Genomic DNA, 26,379 nt, shown 5'->3' on the forward strand with positions numbered 1-26,379 from the left:
TGGGTATTATACATTAGAGTATAATTTTACATGGCATAGCCTTTGTGAATACACAAAGATACCTTGTTAATGTTGCAGTACATGTATACAAACTTACAAAAAAATTGAAGTTTCGTCAAATGATATTGTAGAGACAGTTATAAATGCAAGTAGATAAAAAAATTCTAGTTCTCCAATATTTTAATAAGTCTCTTTCTACTGCAACTAGTAGTTCATAAAGGGCCTGCTATATCAAAAACTTTAAATTGCAAAAATTAAGGAGAAACCAACGATGTTCTAGTACTTGATATCACAATTTAGACAATTTACAGCAGTACATGACATTCGTGTGCAATAACATGTCTAGAATCTCTTCCCACAGGTTCCATCTCAAATATGGGAATTGTTTTTGTAAATCACTGGATCTTAACCACCCTGAACTCTTACCTAAGCAGGGAATCTTGATTCTCGTCTACACTTCTTGTCTTCCCATGCAGTTGGGTCTATATTCGAACCTCCGAAGCTTACAGACTACAAATTTAGAACTTCCAGTACAGGCTAGCCTAAGTAAATCAACAAAAATGCAGAGTCAAAATTTTAGAAAACAATGATTTTCAACCTGCTGTGTTTTGAATCTGTCGACAGAAAGCCACAACTCTACGCCTAATGATACAGATTCTGTATGTGCTAAGGGCTTTTTCTGTTCTTCACATATGATCTGTTCCTTCAAAAAAGGAATCAACAGACCAATGTGCAAAAACCTTAAACTTTCATAAATGTAACCCTATTGATCTTCTAGCTTCTGTATGTGTTTGTAGACGTTTTTAGTTCATCAAATGCTTCAAGCTTACATACGTGTAGAGAAGGAACACTTAACAATATTTGTGTGATTAGGATCCAGACGAAGGTTTGGCCTTTTCTGTTCTTCACATATGATCTGTTGCTTTGAAAAAGCGTCGACAAACCGACATTGAAAAACCTAAAACTGTGAGAAATCTAACCCTGGTGATCTTCTAGCTACTGTATGACCTTGATGGCATTTTTAGTTCTTCACATATGGTGGTTCTGGTATTTTCTTTGGAAATGCCTCAAGGTTTCATAAGCGTAGAGAGGAACACCAACAATATTTGTAAGATAATGAAGCAGATGAAGGTTTGAGCTTGGAAGCAATCTGACCTGATACGCCCCATGTAGTTTGTTGGCGGGTTGTGTAGTCATAAAGAGAGGTAAAGCTGGGACTATTGCTCTAACTGAGTCCTTGTATTTCTGCGGAAGCCCTGCATAGAAAGAGAGAATAATCTGTCACTTTTCAGCTATTAGAAATTCAGCTACATATTTGTATGTATATAGATAACAAGAAAAACAAGAAAAACAAAAATTACCAAAGAGTTGCCTCCTAAGGTCTTCTTCCACGGTGTGCCATTGTTGCAGACAAAAATGTAACCTCCCAAAACCTTATTTCTCGGCAGCATTTCCACTCACAATGAACTCTATTTGGCTCAATTTGTTCAACCAACTGCACTATCTGGACCGGACTTCGCTGAATTGTGATGTAGTTGAATTGGGCTACACACTAACCGTCCATGTCTCAAGAGGATGAGATGCACTGATTACCCTTATACCCGTTGCTACACTGATTACCCTTATACCTTTACTAATTGCTGTGGTCCGATAGCCTGTGATGGATTCCTACATGGGTTTCAACTATTACATCTTGATTTCTGATCACTTGTTCTGAACTGTATAATATCTCTAGGAATGAAGCTTTCCATCATTGCTGTTTGTTTGTTCTAACTGTTCTTATCAATTGATTGCCCAATGCAAGCTTGTGTGATTGTTGGCCGGCCACCAGGGTTCCACCCTGCCTTCCCAGAGTTACCTTCCTGGTGGCATTTTTATGCTGGCCTACAAAATCTACGTTCAAGTTCTGCTGATCTTAGATCTTTCTGGCAACATTTTGCATGCAAAAATGAAAAATGTTCAAGGGAAGGTACTGTATCAAAGACTTCAATATCCGTCTTGTAGGTAGGGGTGCAACTTGGGTCGGGCTCAACCTGAACCCGACAGGTTCAACCCGGTTTTGGCTCAGGTTAGGTTGGCATTTTCTCAGGTTAGGGTTGGGAAAAGCCAACCCGATTTAATTTCGGATTGGGTTAGGGTTGAGGCATTGGCAACCCAACCCGACCCTACCCCGACCTTCTTCCTCTAATTTTATCATGATTTTCTTAGGATTATGTTTTTTTTCTCTTGCATTTTTTCTGTTTGGTCCTGGATGAAGCCGAACCAAACCCGCCTCAACCCGAACCCAACTCGACTCAACCCGACCCGATTTGGAAGCGGGTTGGGTTAGGGGTGACCATCTCAACCCGAGGCTCGGTTTGGGTTGGGTTAGGGTTGAGGGAATGCTATCTTGGGTTGGGTAGGGTTGGCCTCAACCCGGCCCAACCCGACCAGAGTTGCAACCCTACTTGTAGGTGATAAAATGACAACAACCATGAATTTTTTTTTGAGGAAATATTAGTTTGTCAAGTGATGACAGATAGGGTAGAAAGGGTGGGCGAGGGAGAGAGTTATAGAGGGCAGGAGTGAGGAGATGGTGCTAAGTGACTGAAAAATAAAACTCTATTTGACTCACTCATGCCCTCACAATTTTCTACCTCTCTCCCACTATTGGTCCATTGGATAAACTAATATTTCATAGAAAAAAGATTTCATGCTGCTAAATAGACCATGCCCGTTCACACATATATGCAAGTACATGAAAATTGGACCGTTGATTTTTATTTCACACGTCAATGAGCATTAAACCTGGACCCACTAAATCAGATCAACGGTCCCGATCACCAAGCAAATATGCCACGTGTGCACTGAGTCACGACCTCTTTTAGATTTTTATTTCACACGTCAATGAGCATTAAACCTGGACCCACTAAATCAGATCAACGGTCCCGATCACAAAGCAAATATGCCATGTGTGCACTGAGTCACGACCTCTTTTAGAGTTCTAGAGTAGATTGTCTTGCTACTCTATGACTAAACAATCAAGCAGGTAGAATTTTTTTTGTTATTTTTTTTTTTGGAGATGATAAATTCGCACCCCCTGTAGGATAATTAGCACCATTGGAAGGAGTGTACGTGCCACAGTATGTCGCACACTTTAACGCTTTTTAACGCCAATTCACGTTAAAGTGGTGCGAATTATCCAACAGAGGGCGCGAATTTATCATTGCCCCCTTTGTTTTTCCTCCGGAACTATTTATAGAGCTTTGCCCTCTCATTCTCTTTCTTTCCCTCCAGCAATCAGCAAGCAGACCCTAACCCTAACGCCTGTAACACCGAAACAGAGGTAATGAAAACCCTAACCCTAACCCTAACGCCTTTTTCCATGCTTAATCTCTCTCTCTCCCCTAGCTATTGAATAATTGGGAATTTTTCTCCATGAAAGCGGGTGATCTTCTTCTTCTTATTATTAATATTATTTTGAACCCTATTGTTTCCGTTATTATGAAACAATCTCACAATGTTAAAACTTTATTATGTGTATGGACATATACATCGATACATACAGTTGGGGCTCTCATAATTGATGCTCCATAATTTATAATCTCTTATATCCCATTGCTAGACTAGGAGCTGACACTGTTCCTACGTTGGTAATTTATAATCTCTTATTTACTGCCTGTTCGTTCTTTTGAGATTGTGACAACCGATTGTGAGCCCAAAACCTATTATCAGACTCAAAATTACATTTAAATTTGAGTCCAATAATAGTTTGTTTGGGGCTAGCAATCGCCCCCCCCCCCCCCACAACGAATAGGACCTTAATAAAGCAAAAAAATAGAAAAATCTAGTGATATAAGATATAAGAGAGTACCTTCTTAGAAAACGTCATTTATGCTGTGTTCTCTTGTTTCCTTTCCCGTTGGGTTTTCAGGGAAACCCCTGTATTTTTCCGCGGAAACTGATATTTGTGGTGTTCTTTTAGTTTCCTCGGAAACTATTTTATCAAACGTGGAAAATGAAATAAATTACGTGGAAAAGACTTTTCCGTGACTTTTCTCCCATCCCATTTCCGTTATAAACTATCGGAAAACCCTACTTTCTCTCAAGTTTCCCCGATCGTAGCTGTGTGGAGAAAAAAAAGAGACAAACAACTTTGTCATCTCCAACCTCCCACTGTGGCGAAAAAGCCTCATCTCCGACCTCGCTCACGGTACATCATCTCACTCTCTCTTCTCTGTTTCTTGTCTCTCTTCCCCATTCTTTCATTTTTTTTTGAAACCCTTGTGCTCATCTTCTCCAATCTGAAATAGGGTTTCTATAAACCTGATTTAGTAAATTTGAAATAGGGTTTCTATAAATAGCTCTGTAAAATTGATTTGAGAAATCCTATTTCATGTTTTTGAGAAACCCTATTTGAGAATATTTACAGAAACCCTATTTCGGGTTTCATAAAATTGAAATAAAGTTTCATTCTCCCTCTTTTCCGAGTCTAAGAACCGATAATCCAAGCTCTAGGTTTGTTGGGTTTTTTTTAGATTTAGGGATTATTTTTTGGTTGCTTTTTTTTACTTTTTATGCTAAAAATAGGCCTAAAAGGGGTTTGTTGGTATGTCTTTGCTTGGGGGTTTCTGTACAATGCATTTTGCTGGTGTTTATTTTTGTGATTTTGTTGTACTGAGCTTTGTGAGTTTAACCCTATTTCATTTCCTTGAAATAGGGTTTTTCTAAATCGAAAGGTACTGAGATTTTTTTTTGGATCTTGGTGGTGGGTATGTTTGATTCCTTTATTTTGGTGGTGTTTTTGTGTTATATAGATTTTTGTGATTGAAACCTCTGTTTTTCTCTGTTATTTTATTCTGTTTTTTCCCTAGTTATTCAAAATAAATTTCTTCACATGCAACAAAAGTGAACAAATTTCTTTCACCCCTTGCGGTAGCTTGATTTACTTGCCCGTCTTTGAGATCTTTGTTATATTTGGGATTTGAATGTCTATTGGGAAGCTCGGCCTTGTTTTGCTCTTTTTGTTTACACTTTTTTGTTTACTTGGATTTGTCATTCTATTGTTGCATTATCATCTTTCTTAGTCATTTTTTTTTGGGGCTTCTTCCTCTTGTTGCTGAGCACTATCCGCTTGTTACATATGTAGTTTTTATGTCAAGTCTATGTAGGTTGCCTGATTTATATCTTGGCAATTCTATCTTAGCAACTCTATATTTGTGACAATTTGATTGGCATTGTTATTGTTCAACTCTATCTTGGCAACTCTATATTTGTGACAATTTTATGTCAAGTCTATGTTGCTTGCCTGATTTATATCTTGGCAACTCTATATTTGTGACAATTTGATTGGCATCGTTATTGTTCAACTTCTGTTTGTCATGGTTTTCTTATTTTGATTGACTTCAGAGGGTTGGACCCACTTATTTTAGACTAGATTCTATGTTGGCATCATTCTGCAAATCAGTTTGTCACAGTTTCTATTTAACAGGTTTCTATTGAGTTTCCCTGCAACGAAACGCATATTTCTGTAGTTTCTGTGAGGTTTCTGTGAGGTTTCTGTGCAACGAAACGCTCATCTGACAGGTTTCTGTCAGGTTTCTTTTCCTTCACTTTCCTTTCTGCCACATCAGTTTACTTCCCTTCAGTTCCCTTTCCTTTCCTTTCCCGACGAGAGAACAGAGCATTAAAGTACATATACTTCTCAATACTATACGTGGGTACAATATAGGAGTAGGAAAGAGAAAAAAAGAAAAGAGAAAAGAAAACAGGTGTCAAAATTCATAGGTTCTAATCGAATTTCGTACCACTAACATTCTGACATGATTGGAGCGTGTGTATATAGAGCATGTTTCTAACTAAAACAGTGTAAAACCATCAACTCATCTCTCTCTCTCTCTCTCTCTCTCTCTCTCTCTCTCTCTCTCTCTCTCTCTCTCACACACACACACACACACACACACACAGTACCAGAGGCTAAAAAAGAAATGAAATTTAAGGGGAGTGATAAGGGGCAACGAGATTGCAAGAAAAAATGGGTGATGGACTTATTTTCGAAAATACTTATTATGCTCTAATATTTTATATAAAAAGATGCTACCAGGAATATAAAATATAACAGCGCTAACTGTACTAGTATTTTCTTATTGTTTTTCATCGATGGATGTGTTGAAATTTGGAACTTAAAAATTCTATCTGTAGACGAGGGCAATTTTATGCTATACTAAATTTTTACCAGGTAGAAATTCACATTATACATGCTTAAGGTTTCTTCTCTACACCAATCCTTTTTTTTTCTTTATTTTGAATGATTTCTCTACACCAATCCTAGTTAATGTTTCTCAACTTTTTAAATTTTTTTATTAAGTAATGTTTGTTCGAATTTACCAGACAGACTTATTTCACTATTGGTGCATGCAATCATCCTTAACGTATTGTGGGTTTGAACTTTCTGATTTTCCCATGCAGAATCTGAAGATTTATCAGCATGTCTTGGTGCACTATTGAATCCGATCCCGGTATATTTTATTCTACAAGTTTATATTCTGATAATCACTTTTTTTTTATTTGAATGATGAATAGACTCCGTCCTTTCATATTTTGTCAATATTATCTTTAGCAATATCCAATGTTATATCTACATTGTAAATAACAGTTTATTTCATTTGCCGGACATTTAAGAAATTGATATTTAGTTTTTGGGTTCAATTTTCTTTTAATTAGAGACAGTAGTTCTTTGTCTGATTTGAGATGCTGTTGAGCATGTCTTTGTAATGCTGCATGTTAGTGGACCATCGTTCTTGTGATGTGTTGTGCCTTTTGATTAATCACATTCACCCATGTTAAATGTCTTTTATAGCTTGATGTAAAAACGTGAAAGTGTATCTAGGACCAAGTGACATGAATGTAATGGGTGGCAGTTACCACCTCCCAAATTAAAAGACTACCTAGTTTTTATACCTTGAAATTGATTTTCAAGTTTAACTAAACAAGCAATGGGTGGCAATCACCAAAGGTCTGTATTTTATGTACATGGAGATTATCCTGCTTGTTTTTTTTTGGGTGTTGCTTCAATTTTTCTTCAAGTACAAACCTCAGACGGTGTTGGAGGGAGATTTGTTCAAGCAAGGAAAGGGTTCAAAATTCAGATACCATTCAAAAAAGAAAGAAAAAAAGGAAAGGGTTCAGATGCCTTCCCCGAGATGGACCTCACCATATCCTCATCTGGTGAAACTATTTGATGGATCGAGTTCCATCAAAATCACTTAAGTTCTTTGAGATATGGCTAGGTTTGGTTGAAGAGTGACTTTGTTTTGGATGTAGGGCTGTCTCACACTTTGCCATCTCAATTCTATGTTTTTGGCATGTTTCACCTTTACTACCCTCCTCCCTTCTTCGTCCTCACCATTCTACAAGCCACCCATGATGTCATTCTCAATGTGGGCTAAGCATTCTCTAATGCCTTCATGCTGTTTGAGATCCAACTCTTGAGATCTGCCTAACTAGGGTGAATAAAGAGGTTAGTGGTGCGGACAGCTGGCGAGTTGGAGGCTCCAAATGTAGGCTTAGAATGTTGGGAAAGCCACTGTGAGATGTGCGGATCAAATTTATGGCCACCATAAAGTTTGGAACCCTGAACAGACTGCTGGTGATAAGGAAGAGGAAGGTGATGATTTTTTTTCCATTTTTTTTTTTTTTGAAATGGAAGGTGAGGACGATGTTAAGTCATCATGTCCCTTATGCCTTGGGTGACCCGTGTACTACAATTGGCTGGGACAAAGGGTCTCGATCCTGTGAGGGTGAGCTAACTCCAAAATCACTTTCTCAGTTCAGATTGCAGGCTGCAACTCACCTGCATGAAGCTGGAATCACTAGCAATTGCCGGTCATCTATATCGCTCGTCACAGTAGTCATCTTCACCTAGCTTGAGATATCCAGAGAAAGGACAAAAATGATGAGCTAAACAGTTTCTGTGTTGAAGACGAGAGGTTTTGGAGGGATATCAGATGAACAAAAAAGGATTCTCTAGTTGTTGGTCACATTTGCCCTTCCAACAAAAGCACCTTTGGTTCCTATTACACTGCCATTTGATGAAATTTAACTACAACTTTTATTTTTTCATGTAAAAGTCCCATGCAGTATGTAACATATAATACTTTTAGTTAAATGCTTGATATGCGGCCACTGTCATAAGTTCAGGTGTGATGCCTGTATTAGTTCACTGATTTGCTCCCCTTGTAAGGAAACTTTTCATGTTCTTCCTGTTAAGCCATTGTTCTTGACATTGGCATGGCTTGCATATCAGGTGTATTCACCGAGCTAATACAACAAATGCAAGTGAAAGGCGTACAGGTAATCTCATTGCAGATTTATGCCACAGTACTTTTTTCTTATTCTTAATTTGAGGTCATTGTTGCAGAAGCATGGATTATTTTAATAAATTTTACTATATTTCATTTTCTTATAAGTTAAACACAGATCAGAATTCAAGTTGTCAAATACGGGGAACCTGAAAAAATAGACATGTTGAGTTGCTGAAACATGCATAATATATATTAGTTTATAGAAGCACAGAACGTAATGAATCTGATAAATATAAATCCATCAGAGCTATATCAGTTTTATCTAAGTAGCACAAGAAAACGAACAGATGAATTACCGTCCTTTTCTTATTCCCCTCGTTGAGCAAATATTTAAATATTATTCTGTATGGAATTTTTTCAAATAACTCCATGTTCTTGAGTTGGTTGATGGGTTCCTCTCAGACCCTCCCCTTCCTAGAACGCCCATTGTAATCATAGTAGAAGGTAGAAAAAGTGCGCGCCAGTACTGCCAAGTCGGTTCTCCACCATAGTTTCAAAATTTGGAATTTTTTGAAAAATTCATTAAAAAATCACAACTTTTTGGACTGCCTCTTTAAATTTGAAAAAAAAAAAAAAAAAACCGTGACTTTTTCATCACTTCACGCCTTTTTGAATATCTTATGATTTTGTTGAATAAAATGCAGTTTTTAAAAAATTTTGGGAAAAATTGTATGTAAAGGATTGAACCTCGCACATTCATGCACATGTATCCTACTTTTTACCTTCTCACTCCCTTTGTCGCTCAAAGTTGAAATCCCATCCAACTTTCATGTCTGCCCTACTAGAGCTATCGTGTTGTTCTGAGTCTTCTGACTACTTGATTGGAGGCCGTGCTTTCATTACCCCTTTCATCCTCAATGCTGTGGTCCGTGGCTTTGTGCTCTACTCGAACCAGCGAAGTCTTACAGATGAACTTACAAATCGCAGCTCATTTCTCGCTTTGGGTGCTCTCGAACTTACCAACCATTGCCCGGTATCCCTCTATGTCATAGACTGTAGCACCAATCTTTGCTCGAACCAGCGACTTTTATGTTAGTGAACTTAACAGCCACACCTGTCTCCCTCCATGGTATACTTCCTATGTTTCATGGTCTAGTCGCTTTATACATTGATCCAAGTTGGGCGCCATTAACATGTTTGGTGAAAACTTACGGGTTTTGCGCTTGCTAGAGTAAATGAATTATAGATAGATGGCCCTTTAGGGGTGATGCTCTTGAAGAATATGCTTTTGCTTGCCACTCATTTAGACAGTGGGCTGTTTGACAAAATGCTCAAACTCTATTGATGGAGCCACTTACAAAATTATGATAGTGGGGTATCTGACAAAATGCTCTAAGGAGGCACTGTCCTATTGGAATGACTCACGAAATCGTGATAAACCCATGTGTGAGTATATGATGAAATTTCTAAAAGCTGCACTATTGTAACCTTGCTTGCTTTAGAACAATGGAACTAAAACAAATAAACATAGAGGAAGTCTAAACTGAAGGGAACCTTTGCAAAAAAGAGGTGAAAGGGCTCCCCCATTGGCTGCACATCACCATCATGTTTGACTTTTCAGCCGTTATTAATGCATGATGGTGATGTGTAGCCAATAGGAGATCCCTTTCACCTCTTTTTTGCAAGGGCTCCCTTCAGTCTAGAATTCCTCATAAACATAATGGATACATTGAGGTTGGGTAGAAGTTCTCCCCATCCTTGGAGATTTTCATAGTATATAGATTAGATTTCCGACCGTGTCGAGGGTCACTTAATTAGATTCCAGCACATTCGAAGATCAGCGAACGGAGAGGCGGACCACCTAGCTCGGGCAGGAGCGACTAGACCATCTCCAGAGAGTTTTGGTTTCTTGAACACACACCCCCCCGCGAGTACTGTATAGATTTTTTTTTTTGGGAAGTGATATATCTGCCCCTTTTGATTACTTGGGACACCCAGGGCCAGTGTACGTGGCAATCAGCCCCATTGAATCCTTCTGACGTGAAGTACATCAGCCCCTCCGCAGTCATTGATACCCTACTGCTGGGTGTCCCAAGTGATCAAAAGGGGCGGATATATCACTTCCCTTTTTTTTAGGGGAAATGATAAATGCGCCCCTTTTCATCACATGGGACACGCAACTGCAGTGTACGTGACTACGTGGCAATCAAATCCGTTTAATCCTTCTGACGTAAATTACATCAGCCCCTCTGCAGTCATTGATACACTGCTGCTGGGTGTCCCAAGTGATCAAAAGGGGCTCATTTATCATTTCCCTTTTTTAGTTGCACTATATGATCCCTTGACTGGCTCAGTCGTGCTTTTGATTTTCTAATAAGATCCCACCATTATCATTCCCAAAAAAAAAACCCACCATTTAAAAAAAGTAAAGAAAGAAAAGAAAAAGAAAGTTTATCATTAAAAAAATAGTCGAATTCTGAAGTATTTACTATGTCTGCCTGTATATTTCTTTCATGAGGGGGATTACATGGATGTGCGTAAATTTTCTTTGAAAAAAGTGCTGGCTAGTAGAAGTGCAGGTGATGACCACTTGATTGAGGATACAAGCTATTCGTCTGCCGAGTCCAATTATGGATGTGCTATGCCTTAAAATTGTCCCCATCAGATGATCCAGACATTTGTGGAGGTTTTCCTGGCTAATGTGGAGTATTACCCTTTCATTTTTTTACCTGTCCACTTAAAATTAACAAATTAAAGGCTTTAGGATCGTCTGACGGAGGAGATCTTTGGGGATGGCCAGTCAGTAGCAGATTCAGCAGATGAAGGTTTGGAACTTAGTTACCTGGCTTACTCAATGAAATTCTGCCTTGCAAACCAGTATGTGCGAATTGATTCTCAAAACTAGCGCAATATGAGCCAGAATGAAAAGTGTTTCAACGTCCTATTTCTATTTTTGAGTTTCTTATTCTAGCCCTTTATATTTTTGACATCCCATTTGTCTTAACTTCTCACCTTCAATATAAATAAGAATTTGAGGAAGATTTGAATGGCTTTCGTAAGTACAACTATTGACCGAGCTAGATGAAACCAAACCCGCTAACCGAAGCTATGAACCTGAAAAACCAAGCAAACCGATGAAACAGGTAACATATCTTTGGATCATCAAACAGGTAGCCCTCACCAGTGCTTTAGCCTGTTATTAAAGAAAAGAACAAGAGCGTATCATTTACCAACTATTGTTTCTTCCTGTTTTTTTGATCTGATAACTGTATTATCGTTATATGTAAAGTCGATTGTTTTTGTATCAATAGGTGGAGGAATTGTATTCGTTGGATATGGAATCTCTAAACAATCTCCGGTACATTACTTGTCAAACCTTACTTTGATTTTGATTTATTTTATATAATCATTAATATAACACTTGCAATTTAGCTTGTTGAGTGATTTTCTGGAAAATTGACAGGCCAGTGTACGGGCTGATATTTCTTTTCAAATGGCGTCCAGGGGAGAAGGACGACCGTCTTGTAATTAAGGATCCGAACCCAAATTTATTTTTTGCCAACCAGGTTTGCATGAAAATAACAAAATTAATTGCAAATCTAAATTGCCAAATTTACCTCTTCCGAGGTTGATCCATTCCATCACTTCTCAGGTTATTAATAATGCCTGCGCAACTCAAGCAATTCTCTCTATACTTATGAACTGCCCAGAAGTCGACATAGGCCCTGAATTGTTGATGTTAAAAGAATTCAGCAAGAACTTCCCACCTGAATTGAAAGGATTGGCAATCAACAACAGTGAAGCTATTCGTACGGCTCACAATAGCTTTGCAAGACCTGAGCCTTTTGTGTCCGACGAGCAAAAGTTAGCAGGAAAGGATGATGATGTTTACCATTTTATAAGTTACTTACCTGTTGACGGGGTTTTGTATGAGCTGGATGGACTGAAGGAGGGCCCTATTAGCCTTGGGCAATGCCCAGGTGGGCCAGGTGACCTAGACTGGTTGCAGATGGTGCAACCAGTGATTCAGGAACGCATTGATAGGTATTCTAGAAGTGAGATAAGATTCAATCTCATGGCGATTATAAAGAACAGGAAAGAGATGTACACGGCCGAACTCAAGGAACTCCAAAAGAGGAGGGAACATATTTCCCAACAGCTGGTTGCAGCTCAATCTGAGAGGGCAGTGGATAATATCAATGCACTGAACAAATCACTTTTGGAAGTGAATGCTGGGATCGAGAGTGCAACTGAGAAAATATTGATGGAGGAGGAGAAGTTCAAAAAGTGGAGAACAGAAAACATACGGAGGAAGCACAATTACATACCATTTTTGTTTAACTTCCTCAAGGTCCTAGCTGAAAAGAAGCAGTTGAAACCGCTGATTGAGAAGGCCCGGCAGAAAACTAGCAGTCCTAAGTGAAAATTTGTGCACTTGGTGTAGGGAGGAGAGCTCTGACACCATGCCATTGGATGGCTAATACTGCAACCCATGTCGTTTTGCACCGAGAAGATGAGTTTGTTGCTTGTTTATTGGCTTCTTGGAGCATTGGTCAGTCATCCTGAAGGTTATCCAGGTTAGAATTTCTATCTTTGTTATTACAGCAAGACTATGTTTAATTTATCAGTCAATAGAAGAAAAGTTTTTTAAGTTGTGTTCAACAACTTTGAAACCCATGAATGGAAGATCCAAAGATTTCTGTTTGCAAAACCATTGTTTGAATAGCTAAGCTCTAACTAGTAAGAGTTTGGCCCAGTTCACTGTGCATTCTAAAATTGTTTTGGATGAAAGAAATTATCATTGGAAAGAGAAGGAACTTGATGTAACGGCCCAAAAACAATTTCTTTGTATCCCTAACAGAATGGAGGCAGGTTCAGGATATGATACATAACATTTTGTACTCGGGGCTGCGGGAATGCAGAGATTAATGTCATCTTGGTTTATTTTCTACAAATGGATATGCTTATTCACATTCAAGTAATCATAATCGGATGGCTGGGATCATCTAACGAGTATCATTACAGGCAATTTCAATCCATGGAGGGGCTCAACAGGATGGTAGTTTATCCTTTATATCATGTTTTATGTCATGTAGGCCGGCCTAATTAAAGCGTTTTTTGCACTTTTAGGTGGTGGCCATGATTTTTTAAAAAAAATTCTACAAAAAACTTGTTTTATTTCATGGAAAAATTGCTAATGGGGGACATCAAAATACGAGAATTGCCAATGGGGGACAGCCTCCTCAAGTGTATTTATGATGACAATTTTACACCAAGGGCCCGTTTGGATACCTCCCATTTTGTATTTGGATTTGGAATTGAGTTTTGAATGCAAAATGAATAGATCCGGCAGGCAGCTCATGTAGAGGGAGACAGAGAAGGAAGGGGGTAGTTCTTAGTGGAGGGGAGAGGTTGAGGAGCAAAGAGGGTGAAGGAAACTCCTAGATCTGTGGATTTCCAATTTCTTATTCCCACAGCACACTTAGAAATCTAATTTTTTTCACTTTCAGCTGCTGAATTAGAAATCCAAGAATTTGATCTGAATCAAATTACAATGCAAAAGGGGCTGCAAATGTGAGAAATCCAAATCAAAATCGTCTCGGCATCCAAATGGGATTGTGAAAATTTGATTCTAGAAATGATATTTGCTCCCTTATTTTGATAATAATCTCACTTGACTGTATTTAAAAGGATCAATTACTGTTGCATGCTGGAGAGTTGAAAAAATGATGAGAAAATGTTGAGTTTTGAAAAAACACTAACAAATGTTACTTTATTAAAAAAGAACTTTTTAGGACGAAAATACCCCTAACCTTACTTTATCTTTTTCTTCTTTGTTTTTACACTTTATCTTCTCCGGCGATAAAAGCCTTCTTCTCCGGCGATAAAAGCCTTCTTTTCCGGCGAAACATCTTCATTTCTCCGGCATATGTTCATTTGTCTTGAGAGGTTATAAGGAGTTCTTTAGAGGCACCCATTTCTCATTTTCTTTTTCTTCCTCTAAATGTCCAAAATCTCATTATCTTTGTAAGTATTTCCCCTTTTCTAGTGACTGTAGCCAAAATCAGTTGCCCAAAGAGCTTTCACTAGGCAAAAGGGTAGTGGAAGCCAAAATGGTACTCGAAGCAAAATGTAAGTTAGGCAAAAATGATAGTCGAAGCCCAAAAAATGCTAGTTGAAGCCAAAAAAAAGTTACTCCAAGTCAAAAATGATAGTCGAATCCAAAAAATAATAGTCGAAGCAAAAAAAAATGATAATCGAAGCCAACAAATATTTCTCGAAGCTAAAATATATTAGTTAAAGACGAAAAAAGTTCCAAATGTTACTGGAATTTAAAAGTTTTAGTCGCAACCAAAAACATGTTAGTCGAAGCAAAAAAATCAGTTATTCGAAGCCTAAAAAACTTTAGTCGAAGCAAAAAACACAACAGCGAATGTTGCAGGAAACACATTTTTTACTTCGACCAAGTAATTTTTGGCTTCGACCAAGTAAATTTTGGCTTCGAATATCCTGTTTTGACTTCGAGTACCTGTTTTTGCGTTGAGAAGAAGAGGGGGAGATCTCTGAAAATAATTAATCATTTGATGTCCATTGGATAACACAAAATGATGAACATATGACTTTGTCATAGCATCTCTTTTACAAGTTTAGAAGTTAAGAGAGGTAGTGGAGTTTTCTATTAGCCACAGTAACACAACAAAAAATTATCAAATGGGGTTTCTCAACATGTCCATAATCCAATTTCTCCTTCTCATCTTCCCATTCTATTTTATTCCTCTGTTCACATGACGATATAAACACTGATAGATCGGTGCTCTTGGCTTTCAAGAAAGGCATAGTTGTTGATCTTCAGAATCCCTCAGGACAAAGGAGCATCTGTTGCCAGAGAAATGAGATGTTTCGCCGGAGAAGAAGGCTTCTATCGCCGGAAAATCTCGTCGTTTCACACAAAATTCGTTGGAGTAAAACCTAGAAATAAAAGAGTGTAAAACCTGCAAGTAAAAGAGTAAAATGGTAAAACCAAGAAGAGAAAGATTAAAGTAAGTTGAGGGGTATTTTCGTCCCTAGCAACATTTCTTTTAATAAAGTAGCATTTGTTAGTGTTTTTTCAAAACTCAACATTTTCTCTTCATTTTTTCAACTCTCCAGCATGCAACAATAATTGATCCTATTTAAAACCATCTCTAGCTGTCTCTCAACAACTGCCAACCATTTATAAAACGACGTGTGCCAGTATTATTTCCCTCTATTTCAGTTTTAGTTAAAGTTAAAAGCATATGGCAGTGTAATTAGAAACAATTGAGATTCATTACAATGTTTCAGAGTGCAGAAAATAGCCAACATGGGAGTCCGTGAAAATTACTAAAGAGAGCTCTATAAAATCTAAACATAAAGATCTCATTAAATTTTTACAGGACATGGGTTTGGGGGGTGACTGATTAAGAATTACAGGGTGGGGGCTCGTTCGCCCGATATGACGGTCAGCAAATTGTTTCCGAAGGGGTGGCTGAGATGCTTCCCAAGGTTTTCAACATAAGCCTGAATGAAGAAACCAAGCATGGAGAACATTGCTAGTCTTCTATTCTTAATCTCCTTCACCTTCAGCAATGCCCCCTGATCTGGGTCGTTCGCCAGTCCCAACGGATCGAACGGCCCGCCTGGATGTAGCTTTTTTTTTTTTTTGAAATAGCGCCTGGATTTAGCTTGTTCTCCAAATTCTACCCCAAAAAAAAAAAAAAAACATAGTTGAAGCATTGTAATTACAATTCTTATGAATGTTATCAACACTACTGTATTTTGATGATGACACTCCTCACTTTATTAAAAGTACGGATAATTCGCACCCCGGTAGGATAATTCGGACCCATTTAAAGGAGGCCCTACTGTACCTTTTGCTGGGGCGAATATATCACCTCCCACCCCCTGTAGGATAATTCGCACCAACACTTTTTTAGGTCGTTACAAGAGTGCGTATTATCCCCCAGGGAGTGGGAGGTGATATATTCTCGCCCCAGCAGAAAGTACAATGGGGAGAATATAGGGAGCAGCAAAAGGTACAGTGGGGCCCACAGATGTATAGTTTAGGATGCGACACTGTAATGTGATGAGACGCGTCGAATGTGGCATTGTGGGTCCCACCTTGGTTTATAGGAACGGTCTATTCGAAGACTTTGAATCCTCTAAAAGCTCCAAACTTGTATCTTCAATGTGTATTCTCTGTTTCGATAATGGACGGTCAAAAATTATATGTGGCCAACGATTCAAATCCAACGGCCAAAACTACTCATTGTTGGATATTAGGATTGCGAGATTGGCTTGATTTTAGGAGCACATAAGATCCAAAACGCCATGGAAATGGTGGGACCCACTATGTATGTTATTGTGGGCGTGCAGCAGAACAACAAAAAATACAAAAAAAAAAAATGAAGAGATTTGCTAGGGAACATTGCAGACGGCATTTCTCAGCAGTAACCCAACCCAACCCATAATTGGGTTAAGCTGGTCGGGCTTGGGTTGGGCTCGACCCAAGTAGATCACCCTCAAGTCCGTTTCGTATATTTTTATGGTGAAATGATATGTGCAGTCCACATTGAAAATCCTCTAGTTTACACTTGTGTAATTAGTTGGTAAAGGCTGCTAGAGTTCCAGAAAGCGCAATCCACATGCATAAAAAAAATGTCATAAATTCAAACATGTTATCATTCTGGCAAGGGCAACACGAGCACTTTGGTTGAAAATATGAAATAGGGGGTGAAGGCAGTGCAAATCTAACAGGCCAAAAAGTTCTTACAAGCCCCCAATCAAAGAGAAAATTCAAAAGTAGAAATGGTTTTTTGTTTTTATTTTTGGATTAGTTTTTACAAGCTCGGTAGGGAAGTCTAGCAATGTCAAGTTCAGAAAAAGTTTTGAGTTTCTTTATTAGATAGTTATTGTAATTAAGCTTTTTAATTTCTGAGGGTCAAGTTTAGAAAGCGTTATTCCCACCTTGCTTAAAAAGTGTATTGGCTAAAGCACTTAACATTTAACCCATCATAATCATGGCTAAAATTATATGCTTATTCCACCCTTTATGCTTCTGTGCATGTATCTCAGATGTTAAATAACAGTAGTATTATCACTAATGTTTAATGATTCAAGACTAATGTTGAAGTTCAAACTCACTTCATCTTCTCCACTTGTCAATTTCCTTCGAAGTTGTTTTGATTAGCCTTTTGGTATTTACAACTAGCTCATCAATCAGGACACCAATCTCATCCCTGTAAAAACCAAAATCATAGACAAAAAAAATCAATTCGATTGATAATTAATGAATAAAATGATGATGATGATGATAGTGATGTGAAAGTGGCGTTAATTGATAATCCTAAGAATAACAGCAACAACACTTTTCCATATGTTATTCAGAAGCCAAGACTCGGTTCATTAGGCAAAGTATCTCCACTTTAATAATCCCTCAGTTATTTCCTTAAGGGCCAATCATTACTGATATTTGACTCTGACTTAAGATGCTCAAATTGGGCTGTGGGTGATGCAGTCGTGTGGATCAACAATGCTTCCATTTACGTTTATTTTAGATGGGGAAAAAGATATCAATGAATTGAACGTATGAAACTTTGAAGCTAGATGACAAAAATCCTAATCATTAAGCAAAGAACAAAATATAAGGATCTAAACAAATTTACTTACTGAGTGGGGAGATTGTGTGACCCATTGAATATATTTCCCACATTAGTGTACCTCCGATGCTCATCGTGTGCAACTCCCCTTCCCATGCCATAACCAAAGCCTAGACCAATCCCGCATCCGGCGCCCATTCCAAATCCAAACTGTAAGCCTGGAATGCCAGGACCTAAGCCCACACCTGATGCCAATAAATATAAATCCAGTTAGACATCCACTCTAATTATTCAAATGAGGAAATATATTACAACAAAATATTGTTGATAGGTTTGAGTCATTGATTTGATTTATCCATCGAATCAAATCAATAGTTAAATTCAATTGTGAGATTTATAACTACAAAAGACACAGACCAAAATCCGAGTATCCAAAGGGAGGCTCCTAAAGGACTGTAAATCCTTGTTCATAGGATCCAAGGAGGGATGATATACCAAGTCTCGCTTGTGCTTGTGCTTAATTCTTCCAAGGGGGCAACTGTGTATCTTGCTTGTGCTTAATGTTTCCCAATTCTATAATGGAATAATACCTCCTTCGTATTTCACATGGATATACCAAGTCTCGCTTGGGCTGCTTTTATGGTAGTCTTTCCGTTCTCCCTTTCACTCGTAGTATGGGGAAGAAGTGGACTCCAGGGATACTACTAATTAAGTAATTGAATTGTATCAACTGCTCACTAGATCATTCTTTCAAGCATTTTTAATAAAAATATATCGATTTCAAAAAATCTTCTGGAATCCAGTAATATGTGAATAAAGAACCTTTTGAACCAACAAATATTTCAATGATTTGATTTAAGAAAAAAAATATTTCAATGATTTGATTTAAGAAGCTTAACCATCTCTTCAGAAAGAGCTTGTTTTTCAACCCCCATTGGAGAAAAACACAAAAATGAGATACCCTAGTGTTTGAATATTTGGTCCCTGAACTGTCATGCTATATCATATGCTCAGTTTCTTATCTCTCGTGATTTGAGGGATTCAATCATCAGCCACGATACAACTGCTCTCCCTCCCTCATCCCCACATCAGATTATGTAGCTACTTGTATGGTAAAGAAAGGTATGCACCTAATCTCATGAAATGGTTTGCTTGATTTATTTGTTTGACTACTGAGCATGCCCATTTGTACCTTAATCGGCAGGAAGTGAAAGAGGTTGAAGCGAAAAATAGTAGAATTTAACTTATATTAGGTCCCAAAGGATGAAGGAATCACAAGATTCCAAAGTGGAAAGATTCTAAAGTAGAATCACTATCAAGTTGTCAAGTTGTCAAGACATCATTATATAAGGCAATCAGACAAAACATGTAGAGGTAGGGCATCTATTTAAAACCATTATAGAAAATTATCTAGGTAATGACATCCAAGGTTAATCTCATCCAAACACCTCCAAGATAAAGAAAGAACCAAGTAACGCATTTCACAAAGCTGACCCAGGCTTCAATCAATCTATGGTTATGTAGCTCAATGAAAACTAAAAACAAGGCACAAGTAAATGAGTACCCAAGGAAGTAGATTGCTTCGTTGAATTCAAACATAATACAGGAAAATCAAATTTACTACATATCCTTTTATAAATCAGAAGTTTAATGCTAAAATGGGTTACACCGAGTACAAAGACTGGCAATTATGCTACAGACATGTCAAATATGTAGACATCGAGATGCTGGACTTGAGCCACTCAACTACTGGCTAACCTATCAACCAACAAATTCGTTTCTGGCAGAGCTGTACTACGCTAGCTTCCTCCAATCCATCTAACATGTCAAAGATTTCAGAAAAAAAGTGTCATAAATGCCCAATTCCAAAGTTTTCTATACGGTTGATGTAGGCCAAGACCTGCAAGGGTGACAAAACCACAAAGGTTCTAAGATCGGATTGACTATCCGTAAAAGCTAGGAGAGATATAACCAGGAATCACTCGACAAGATGCTTGTGCAAAAAAATGGTTTCATAATTCTTTCTTGATTCTAATTCTCATTGATATTTATAAAGAAGTACATACATTGGACTCAAGGACTATTAAACTCCTACTTTAAAGACCAAGACATTTCCTATGCAATCAAATCATTTGCCTATGTAGCCAATACATCGTACCCAAAAGAAATTAAAAGTCTGAAATAACTAGGCCATGAATATCCCATATACGTAGGTGGGAACAAGGGAAGGGGTCAGATTTATTCCGATGGGAGCATGATAAGATAATGCCACAGGAGCAGGTATAGTAAGCAGAATAGTACGCAAAGGAAAAGAGGGGGAATGGCACCTTCTTTAGTGAGATTATATGAGCAAATGCCTGAAACAAAATACCTCATTGCGAGGAAGCTTGGACTATTATTGGAAAAATATTTAGTATGAATACTTATAGTACCATTCGGGGAGTTGATGAGCTAATTCCCCTATATGTCTATTTGTTGGGCTTCCCACCTAAACCAAAGGCATTTATAGATGCTATAAAGAAACTTCATAAGAAGGTATCTCGAGAAATCTATGAAGATCAAATTGAGTCTCACAGGAAAATCGATATTTTACTAGCAATCACGAGTTTCATGTTGGAGACGGTACTCTTTACCGAAAATAACAATCAGGGATTACTCTATCAATCTCCATCTACTTAAAAATACCTTCTATTGTATCGTCATGATACCAGCCAATTTAATTCTTTTAACTAGCCGAGGAAGAATTTGCAAATTGATGAAACCCGGTGAACGAATTTCCATCTCTAGGGAAAAACACCATTATCTCTAATCAGAAAATCTCCCAATTCTCCTTTTGGGGCTTCAAGTATAAATAACTCCCATTACCCATGCAAGAATCCATAGACCAATTCAAACCTACATGGATTCAAAATTGGTGAGGCATGTGCTTGCCATGTGAATGTCCAACTAGGCATCCACTGCGATACTGCATCATTCATCGCGTCCAAGAAAAGAACTTGACCTCGAGTCCATTGTGATGTCATGCCAAAGCTGCTCATCAAGGTGTTGAGTTCTTCATCTGCGATCCATACATATTTGGAGTTTGATTTTCCTTTCCATCGCACTAGGTCTTGTGTATTGGTTTTGTTAGAAGGGTATTTTGGTCTTTACGTATGTAAACACACACACACACACACGCACATTTTTTTTCCCAAAATGACATACACACATACATCATATTATCTAAGCTCTCTCATTTTCTCCCTCGTTCTTCTTCTCCCATGGTAACTAGGTTACATCAAACATGGTATCAGCGCTCTGGTTTCTGATGCCGGAGTGGTGAAAAAAATTAAATAAGGCTACTGATATTGGCATTATCATGTTGTAATAATTTCACAAACTCAGCTTATCTTTCCTTTTTTAAACAGCACAGACTCAGCTGCCCAAAAAGTCTCAAAAACCAATTAAAAAGGGAAGACAAGCTGAGTTTGTGAAATTATTAAAACATGGTAGTGCTAACATCAGTAACCTCTCGCTCGGAACTCTCAAGAAGTCCTCAAATACCAGTTGGGCCTAGATAGCCAAGAATCGAATCATCGAATTTAAGCTTCAAAAACCCAGGAGGAGGAGGATCCCATCTAGGGTGAGGACACTCCTTACTACACCTTCTTACCCTAATCTCCTCTCAATACCTCTGAATGAAAGTCGCAAAAATACCATTGAAGCAAGGGTAGTCTTCTACTAGGCAACCGACAGGAAGAACTGCCTCTGAATGTTGCGAACACCTCCAAAGATACCTTTAAGGACTTTCTTGTTCCTTTCTTTCCTGACCAACCAAAGTGCAACAGAAAAATGATCCACCATGTGCCCTGGAAGAACCCAAGTTACTTCCAAGAGATCAAAACTAAAATACCAAATCCCATGCCTCAAACTACAATGGAGAAAAAAGGTGATCAACAAACTTGGCATCAGCTAAACACAATGCACAATGAATCATAATAATCATATATTCATTGCAGAGGTGATCCACGGTAAGGATCTTGTTAAGACATGCTATCCAAGGGGAACAAGGGAGCTAAGCTCTCTAAGCACCAGAAGATCTTGAATGTTGTACTGAATGATTATAGAAGGGTAGAACCACGAACTTACCAGCCGAAGACCAACACTAGACCAATTTATCAATACTATGTCTTCTTATGTAGAACGAGTTAATATTTTCTAAGAACATCGCCACCAAGTCAACCTCCCAATCGATAAAAATATTTTGAAACTTAATAGTCCACTCCACAACCTCATTTTGTCTTTTGAAGGAATCAGCGACACTAATCCCTTTATCTAAGGCCAATTAAAATGCATAGGGAAAGCCAAGTTCAGAGACTTATGCCTACACCACTCATCAGCCAACATCAGATCTTCCCCACTACCAATTCTAAAGGGAATACCTTCCTAGAAAAGGGATTTTGGCTTCAAAATATCTCGCCTGACGGAGATACCATGAGCTCTATACTCATCAACCAAATAAAATACCCTAAAACTAGCACCCTGCTTATTCTAACAGAGACTAGCAAAAGCAATCCCAATCCCCCCGGCTTCTCCCCACCAAACCTTAAGTTTCTCTTTCAACGAAGGCTCCTCGAACCAAGTAAAATCAAGCAGGAAGGAAGAGGGGCCCGTGATCCCAATAAAGAAGGGGGTAATGATCTATAATCGGTTTAGGAAGCGCAATCTCGGTGAATTCTGGAAAGGCCACACGCCACTGAGAACAGAGTAGAAATCTATCCAGCCTATTGTTGCTTTGGTTCCTTTCCCAGGTAAACACGTTCTGGATAATGTTAGAATCGGTTTTCTTTATTTAGATTGTTTTTCTTTATTTAAGTTATTACTTATTACCATATTTAGGGTTTCCTTATTTTCCTTTTCATATTCTGCTGATTTATGTTTCCTTATTTTGCTCCCCCTAATTTCTATATAATGTAGATGCCGTATGGTTTTTGAGCAAGGAATAATAAAAGTTAGTGCAATTAGCATATTGGAGGCCGAGTTTCCTCGAATTAACTCATTGGAGGCCTGAGTTTCCTCGAATTAACTCATTCTTTCCCTTTTTTCTATCATCTTCTTCCCTATTTTCTCTTCTATCAGACAAATAGAGGTCAACAAGAGTATTTCTCTTCAAAAAATCCAATAAGTCAAAGATCCCGAAAAATTATCCTAGAACATCATAATTTTTCCCCAGACATCGGGTCACATTAAAATCTCCCCTAAGACACGATAGAAATATAGAATCATCCATTTATCCTTGATCGAGTCAAGTTCAACAACCATCAAGTGAAGATGGCATGATTAATTCTTTTGCCTTAAGTTCTATTGTTTTATACTCCTTTCTCGTTTGTCACCTATGCATTTCTATGATTACATATACTTACTTACAGAGGCTTCTCCTTTGCGTTAATCATGCATTCAACCAAAACAAAATCAATGATATGAATTAAACATGTAGACAATATATCGATATTCAAGTGGCATTAAAAAATGTTACATGTGCAGAAATTGGTATACTTCTCATTGTATGTGCTTTTTTTAATGATATGCAGATATCAATAATAATAAAAAAGGAGCACCAAAACGGAAGAGGTCTCGAAAAATAGGGGCTAGAAAAGCTAAGACAAGAAAAAACAAAAGAGGAACATGTTGGAGTTGTGTGGGCGTTGACCAAGCACTCACTACAAAAATACGATTGAGGTGTAATTTTTTGTAGCTTTTGCCTGCTCGTTCCAATCACACCCGTCTTGCAGTTCTCACCTACTACGAATTAAAATAGTCTACTTTGGAATGAACTAGCCCACACTCTATTTCACAGTTGCTTGATTGTCTTCCCATGAAATCACTATTTGGGTACACGAGGAATTTTTTATTCCAAATCAAGACATAAGAAAGTTCTGAATTATAGAATGAATGGATGAAAACATTGGTTAAAGCATCATTATCAATACAATTTTTCTCATAATAGATGGTCTAGATTAGTATCGAAAAAATGGAGAACTAGAGTCAATCAATGTCATACGATTTAAAATAAAGACTAAAAAAAAAATTGGATTCATATAAAGCAGACCAATCGATAATTATAAGAAAGGGTTTTTACAAGGAAATACAGAATTTGTTAATTACCAATATAACCAAATAAATAAATGAATGGTAGAAGCTAAAAATATGATGGCATAAATGCACTTCCATAACTCAACTCAACAAAGCCTTTTTCCCAAACTAGTTGGGGTCGGCTAAATGAATCCTTTAGAAAAATTTCATGAAGAAGGTGAAAGGAATCTACCCGACTCTAATCCTAGTTCTAGTTGGGTTCGTCTACGTGGATCATTTTCTTCCATTCCATTCTATCATGTTCTCTGTTATGTTCCTAACTATCAAGTCTTTCCTCACTGTTTCTACCCAAGTGTTTTCGGTCTACCCTACCTCTTTTTACTCCATCAACTCCGCTGTGAAATATTAAAAAAGAAAAGAAAAGAAAAGAGGCTACTGATATCGGGAGTAGCGTGTTCTGATTTTTGCACTAACTCACCTTGTCTTTTCTTTCTTAATTTGCTAGTGAGAGATCGTTTGGAAATTGTAATAACAATTGACAGGTGGTTAAATAGTAAAAGACAAGGTCACTTAGTTCAATGATGAAAACATACTAGTGCAAATATGAGTAGCCAAAAAAGAAAAAGCAAATTATGTCCATCTAAAATGACTTTTAAATTTGAAACCAATTCCCGCACGAATTTGTAAATATTGAGGATGAATTTGAAGGATTCGTATGGAAAAAATAAGAAAGAAAGAACAGAATTAGGGTTTTCACTAACATGCAAAAATAAATCTAGGAAAGAAAGAGGAGGAAAGGGAGGGTAGGTGGTAAGATGCGCATGTGGGGAGTAGGAAGAGTGTATTTGTACCTCCGAGAAGACCGATACCGAAACCGACACCGCAGCCAGCTCCGAAACCGAAACCCGGTCCGATTTTCCCCAACTGCTTCGATTTTAATACCGGCAGCCTCCAAATGAACCCCCTCTCTTCATCCCCCCCATCGTTGCCACCGTTCTTCATCATCTTTTTTCTTTTTCTTTTTTAAAATTGGGTCTGTTTTGTTTTGCCCTGATTTTTCCCCCTCCTCTCTGTCTGATGAAGAAAGAGGCAAACACGCGGCATTTGTTTGTCTAGATCGATATTTTCTAAGTTGAAGTGAAGTTACCATCTTGCCCCTTGCAAATTCTCTATTTACAATTTATGTGCAGCCCAATGACTTTTAATGGCCCGGCCCAAGTTGGTTACTATCATCCATGTATGTAGTAAGCCCCCACCTTGGATAGCTTTTGATTAATATTAATATTCTGTATTTTTTTGGTGGGTAAGCTGGGGTTAAGCAGACCTCCTACCAGAGATATATTAATAAGAAAAGAAAGATACAGAGCATGGGGCTGGGACTGGGAAGCCATACATGGTTACAAGAGCTTCACATCATGGAAATCCATACATTAAAGAGAAAAAACAGAAGATAGAGATCAGGTGTCTGCTCTATTTGAGTCAGCCATTACTAGTTTGAGGAGATGAGGGGGAATGGAGATCGGGTGTATTAATGCTACACCTTTGAATGGACAATTCGGCTTGGATAGGAAGTCTGTTGGACCATTTCCATCTCTTAGAACATGGGGCATCTCGGATGACTCCTCCGATGGCTGCAAAGAGATCAGTCTAGCTCTCATGGTTGACAGAATGGAGTGAAATACATGTTGTTTGTGAGTTGGGGAGTCGCCATGGATTCTGAGATTTCTCTCCTCCCAGAGATGGAAAATTGAGGCACAGAAAGCAATTCTGATGGCCATGGAGGATTGGGTCTTACCTCTAAAATTATCACGCACCCACAGCTCTTTGAGGAGGAGAGATTTGTGTGGTTTCCTGCGGCAATTGAACCTCCATAAGATCCAGCGCCATACCCAGGCATACAAAGAGCACAATTTGTTTGCCTTGATGATCCAAGAAAGAGGAGGCCATCTCTGGTGCTGAGCTTCTTATGCAAAGCTTGGCAGGATGTGATACTGTGACGGGGAATGTGTCCCGGAAACCAAATAGTCGAATGCCAATCAACTTCCTCATCTTTTATTCTGATTTGGTTCCATGCACTTTTGATAGTGAGATCGCCATAAGGGGTTGGTTTCCAGATAGGTCGGTCTTCTAATTCAGGGTTGACAATAGCTTGAGCTAGAATTTGTCTGAGTTCAGAGAATTGAGGAGCAGAAAACATTGGATCCCATTGGCCATTACATAACAGAGAGCTTATCGTGACATTCCTTGGAATATTTGTTACCGGATTACCAGTGGAAATCTGATCGTCAATGATTCCATTTGGATGCCATGGATCAGTCCAAAAACTGATTTTGTGTCCTTTTCCAATAAGTAACATATATGGGGCCTCATAGAATCTCTAATTTGGAAAATACTTCTAGCAATCCAAG

General features: G+C 38.2%; 2 protein-coding genes across 4 annotated transcripts; one reads left to right on the plus strand and one right to left on the minus strand.

Annotated features, from left to right (window-relative positions):
* The first annotated feature begins 3,224 nt into the window (after positions 1 to 3,224).
* Positions 3,225 to 12,993, plus strand: UCH2 (Peptidase C12, ubiquitin carboxyl-terminal hydrolase 1). The gene is made up of 6 exons (XM_077368157.1): positions 3,225 to 3,325; positions 6,448 to 6,497; positions 8,285 to 8,331; positions 11,594 to 11,640; positions 11,746 to 11,848; positions 11,935 to 12,993. The coding sequence occupies exons 2-6, from the start codon at positions 6,467 to 6,469 to the stop codon at positions 12,703 to 12,705; spliced, it is 999 nt and encodes a 332-aa protein (XP_077224272.1). The 5' UTR covers positions 3,225 to 3,325; positions 6,448 to 6,466; the 3' UTR covers positions 12,706 to 12,993.
* Positions 12,994 to 15,255: 2,262 nt separating this feature from the next.
* LOC143857965 (glycine-rich protein) lies at positions 15,256 to 25,035 on the minus strand. Of its 3 annotated transcripts, none has more exons than XM_077368531.1 (4): positions 24,823 to 25,035; positions 17,970 to 18,144; positions 17,445 to 17,539; positions 15,256 to 15,274 (listed from the first exon to the last, which is right to left on the minus strand). In XM_077368531.1, exons 1-3 carry the CDS (start codon positions 24,974 to 24,976, stop codon positions 17,446 to 17,448), a joined length of 423 nt encoding a protein of 140 aa, XP_077224646.1. In that variant the 5' UTR covers positions 24,977 to 25,035; the 3' UTR covers positions 15,256 to 15,274; position 17,445. The 3 variants fall into 3 exon arrangements, with proteins under 3 accessions (XP_077224646.1, XP_077224645.1, XP_077224644.1); XM_077368530.1 differs by lacking the exon at positions 15,256 to 15,274 and adding an exon at positions 15,707 to 16,000; XM_077368529.1 differs by lacking the exon at positions 15,256 to 15,274 and having other exon boundaries at positions 17,247 to 17,539; positions 24,823 to 25,034.
* Positions 25,036 to 26,379: the final 1,344 nt, after the last annotated feature.

The sequence above is a fragment of the Tasmannia lanceolata genome, unplaced genomic scaffold, assembly GCF_043159265.1.
Source record: "Tasmannia lanceolata isolate RefF3 unplaced genomic scaffold, GAP_Taslan_0.1 ptg000025l, whole genome shotgun sequence".
Lineage (NCBI taxonomy): Eukaryota > Viridiplantae > Streptophyta > Magnoliopsida > Canellales > Winteraceae > Tasmannia > Tasmannia lanceolata.

What these genes read in the sequence shown, in the direction of transcription:
- UCH2 (XM_077368157.1), top strand. Translation starts at nt 6,467, where the DNA reads ATGTCTTGGTGCACTATTGAATCCGATCCCG. An exon ending in GAATCTCTAAACAATCTCCG is followed by an intron (nt 11,641 to 11,745) that starts GTACATTACTTG and finishes GAAAATTGACAG; the next exon opens with GCCAGTGTACGGGCTGATAT. An exon ending in ATTTATTTTTTGCCAACCAG is followed by an intron (nt 11,849 to 11,934) that starts GTTTGCATGAAA and finishes ATCACTTCTCAG; the next exon opens with GTTATTAATAATGCCTGCGC.
- LOC143857965 (XM_077368531.1), bottom strand. Translation starts at nt 24,976, where the DNA reads ATGATGAAGAACGGTGGCAACGATGGGGGGGATGAAGAGAGGGGGTTC. An exon ending in CGGTATCGGTCTTCTCGGAG is followed by an intron (nt 18,145 to 24,822) that starts GTACAAATACAC and finishes TATTGGCATCAG; the next exon opens with GTGTGGGCTTAGGTCCTGGC. An exon ending in TCACACAATCTCCCCACTCA is followed by an intron (nt 17,540 to 17,969) that starts GTAAGTAAATTT and finishes TGGTTTTTACAG; the next exon opens with GGATGAGATTGGTGTCCTGA.